The following is a 3804-nucleotide window of genomic DNA, read 5'->3' as shown; positions in this document are numbered from 1 at the left end:
GGTAAAATCACAGCGGGGGGGGCACAACCCTGACCCCACAGCCCTGAGAGCCCAAATTTGGGTGCGGGGAGTTCCGAGGAGCCCCCCCCCGACCCCAAATTCCGGTGTGAGGGGTTCCAGGGACACCCCCCCCAAAAAAAAATTTGGGAGTAGGGGGCCCTGGGACCCCCCCATCCCCCAAATTTGACCCTAAGTTTGGGAGTGGAGCACCCAGGGCCCCCCCCTGAAGAAAATATTTGGGTACGGGGAGTCCCAGTGCCCCCCCCCCAGCCCTCAAATTAGGGCACAGCCCCCCCCAGCCTCCAAATTTGGGTGTGGGCCCCCCCCCAACCGTCAAATTTGAGTGAAGGGCCTCCAAGTGCCCCCCCCCAGCCCCCAAATTTGGGAAGAAGGACTCAAAGTGTCCCCCCCCCCAGCCCCCAAATTAGGGCACAGGGCCCCCCCAAAGCCCCAGATTTGGGTGAAGGGACTTGAAGGGACCCCCCCCAGCCCCCAAATTTGGGTAGAAGGACTCCAAGTGCTCCCCCCCATCGCCCCAAATTTGGGTGTGGGCCCCCCCCAAGCCCCCAGATTTGGGTGAAGGGACTCGAAGGGACCCCCCCCAGCCCCCAAATTTGAGTGTGGGCCCCCCCCCATCCCCCAAATTTGTGTAGAGGTCCTCGAGACCCCCCCCCCTTACCATCTGGCGCCCCCCCCCCCCGGTCGTTTCTAGGCCTGCCCCCCCTCCAGCAGGCAGGGGGGGCAGCAGCGGCCGGCGGGGGCCAGGACGTGGCAGCGGGGGCCGGGGGCTCTGCCGGGGGGGCCGGGGCAGGCGCCGTAAGCCTCGAGGTCGCAGAGGAGCTCCACCAAATCGTCGACCCCGCGCAGGCGGGGGGGGCGCCGGGCGAAAACTTCGTGGCCGGGGGGCACCGGGCGGCGCCGAGCCACCAGCACCCGAAAAACCAAACCCGGGCCCAGCAGCACCACGGCCGCCGCCATGGGGGAGCGGGGGCAGCGCTGGACCAGCCGCAGCCCCGAGGGGGGGGGAAGAGGAAGGGGAGGGGGGGGTGAGGGGGGTGGGGAGGGGGAGGGGAGGGTGGAGGGGGAGGGGGGGGGGCGGCACATCAGCCCCCAGTGGGCCGGGAGGGGGATCTCGGCCAGCTCGGCCAGGAAGGCGCCCGGCCAGCGGGGGGGGGGGAAGGGGGGGGGAGGGGGAGGGGGCTGGGGGGGGTATAGGGGGGGTGGGGGGGGGTATAAGGGGGTGGGGGGGGTGGGAGTGGGGTATATGGGGGTGGGGGTGGGGTGGATGGGGGTGGGGGGGGTATAGGGGGGTGGAGGGGGATAGGGGGGTGTATAGGGGGTGGGGGGGGTATGTGGGGTGGGGGGGGTATGGGGGGGTAAATGGGGGTGGGGGGGTATAGGGGGGTGGGGGGGGTGGGAGTGGGGAGGGATAGGGGGGTGTAGGGGGGGATATGGGGTAGGGGAGGGGTGGGGGGGGGATATGGGGGGTGTGGGGGGGATATGGGGGAGGGGAGGTGTGGGGGGGGATATGGGGGTTACAGGGGGGTATATGGGGGTGGGGGGGTGTTGGGGGGATATATGGGGTGGGGGGGGTGGGTATGGGGTGGGGGGTGGATGTGGGGTGTGGGGGGGTATAGGGGGGTGGATGGGGTGGTAAATGGGGGTGGGGGGGGATATATGGGGTGGGGGGGGTATAAGGGGGTGGGGGGGTATATGGGGGGGTGTATATGGGAGGGTATGGGGGTGTGTGGGGGGGTATATGGGGGTTACAGGGGGGGTATATGGGGGTGGGGGGGTTGTGGGGGGGTATAGGGAAGTGGGGTATATGGGGTTGGGGGGTATATGGGGTGGGGGAGAGTGGGGGGGGGTATATGGGGGTGGGGGGGTAAATTGGGGGGCACATGGGGGTAACGGGGGGTATGGGGGTGGATGGGGGGGAAATGGGGTGGGGTATGGGGGAAAAATGGGGTATTGGGGGGGTAAAGGGGGGGTACAGGGGGAAATGGGGGGGTACGGGGGGAAATTGGGGGGGAGTGGGGGGTATGGGGGGGAAATGGGGGCAATTGGGGGGGGGTTGGGGCAATTGGGGGGGTACAAGGGGATATGGGGGGGAAGGGGGAGAGCAGGAAAATGGAGAACGGGGGGGGGGGGGGGGGACACGGTCAGTGAAGCCCCAGGCGATAACCAGCACCCCCCCCCCTTCCCCAGGGACCCCCCCCCCCGTTAACAAAAAGCCCCCCCCGACCCCCTCCCCAGTTCCTTAAGGACCCCCCAGGACTCCCCCCATTCCCAAGAGGACCCCCCCCAATTCCCCCAGGCTCCCCCCAGCCCCTCAAGGACCCCTCCAGGGACCCCCCCATTTCCCCCCAGCCCCCCCCAAGCCCCCTGACCCCCCCCAGCCCCCTGGCCCCCCCCTTACCACCGGGCTGGGCGCTTCCTCCTCCTCCTCCTCGCTCTCGTCCAGCACCACCAGCTCCGCCGGGGGCAGCCGGGGGGGCATCTGCACCGTGGGGGGGTAAGGGGGGGGGTCAGCCCCACACTTGGGGGGCAGCCCCACACTTGGGGGGCAGCCCCATGCTTATTGGCCAGCCCCCCCCCCAACTTGTGGGCCCACCCCCGACTTATGGGTCTGCCCCCACTTGTGGGTCCACTCCAAATCTATGGGTCCAGCCCACGCTTGTGGGTCCTCCCCCCACTTGTGGGTCTGCCCCCCAACTTGTGGGTCTGTCCCCCACCTCTGAGTCCTCCCCCAACTTGTGGGTCCTCCCCCCATATATGGGTCCTCCCCCCACTTGTAGGTCTGCCCCCCCACTTATGGGTCCAGCCCCCCGCTTATGGGTCCTCCCCCCACTTATGGGCCTGCCCCCACTTATGGGCCCATCCCCTAATTATGGGCCCGCCCCCCACTTGTGGGTCTGCCCCCCAATAATGGGCCCACCCCCCACTTATGGGTCTGCCACCCACTTATGGGTCTGCCCCTCCACTTATGGGTCCAGCCCCACTTATGGGCCCACCCCCTAATTATGGGCCCGCCCCCCACTTATGGGTCTGCCCCCCAATAATGGGCCCACCCCCCACTTATGGACCCACCCCCTAACTATGGGTCTGCCCCCCACTTATGGGTCCGCCCCCCACTTATGGGTCTGCCCCCTCACTTATGGCTCCTCTCCCTACTTGTGGGTCTGCCCCACACCTGTGGGTCCTCCCCCACTTATGGACCCACCCCCTAATTATGGGTCCGCCCCCTAATTATGGGTCCGCCCCCCACTTATGGGTCAGCCCCCCACTTGTGGGTCCGCCCCCCCCTTTTGCCCCCCCCCCGTACCGGCACGAGCGAGGCGCTGGGCTGCGGCTGCTCCTGCTTGAGGCGGGGGGCGGAGGCGATCAGCAGCCCCAGGTCCGACAGCCCCGCCCGGGGGTCCTGGGGGGGGACACGGGACAAAATGAGGGGGGGGGCACAGCCCAAAACGCCCCCCCCCAGGGTTCAGGGGGGGCCTTACCGGTGCCAGGGGGGCTCGCTGCTGGCCTGGGGCTGCTCCTGCTTGAGGCGGGGGGCGGAGGCGATCAGCAGCCCCAGGCTGGACAGGGCGCCACGGGGGTCCTGGGGGGGGGCACGAAATTAGGGGGGGGTAAAAAAATTGGGGAGGGGGCAAAAAATTACGGGGGGGACACAGAATTGTTGGGGGGGGCACAAACTTACAAGGGGGTGCACGAAAGTGGGGGAGGGGGCACTGTGGGGGGGGGGGGGTGTGGGGCAGGCCCTGATGTGGGGGGGTCCCCAATGTGTGTGGGGGGGTCCTGGTT

The 3804-nt window shown here is 68.5% G+C and overlaps 1 protein-coding gene across 1 annotated transcript; it reads right to left on the bottom strand.

Moving 5' to 3' along the window:
* Window positions 1-6: 6 nt before the first annotated feature.
* LOC309890995 (uncharacterized protein) lies at window positions 7-3508 on the bottom strand. The gene is made up of 4 exons (XM_082785393.1): window positions 3501-3508; window positions 3326-3421; window positions 2420-2500; window positions 7-1199 (listed from the first exon to the last, which is right to left on the bottom strand). Exon 4 carries the CDS (start codon window positions 1102-1104, stop codon window positions 709-711), a length of 396 nt encoding a protein of 131 aa, XP_082641519.1. The 5' UTR covers window positions 1105-1199; window positions 2420-2500; window positions 3326-3421; window positions 3501-3508; the 3' UTR covers window positions 7-708.
* Window positions 3509-3804: the final 296 nt, after the last annotated feature.

The sequence above is a fragment of the Aythya marila genome (assembly GCF_965140915.1).
Source record: "Aythya marila genome assembly, contig: HAP1_HAP1_SCAFFOLD_1239, whole genome shotgun sequence".
Lineage (NCBI taxonomy): Eukaryota > Metazoa > Chordata > Aves > Anseriformes > Anatidae > Aythya > Aythya marila.
Note: the sequence above shows the minus strand (reverse complement) of the source record. Positions and strands in the feature narration are given on the sequence as shown.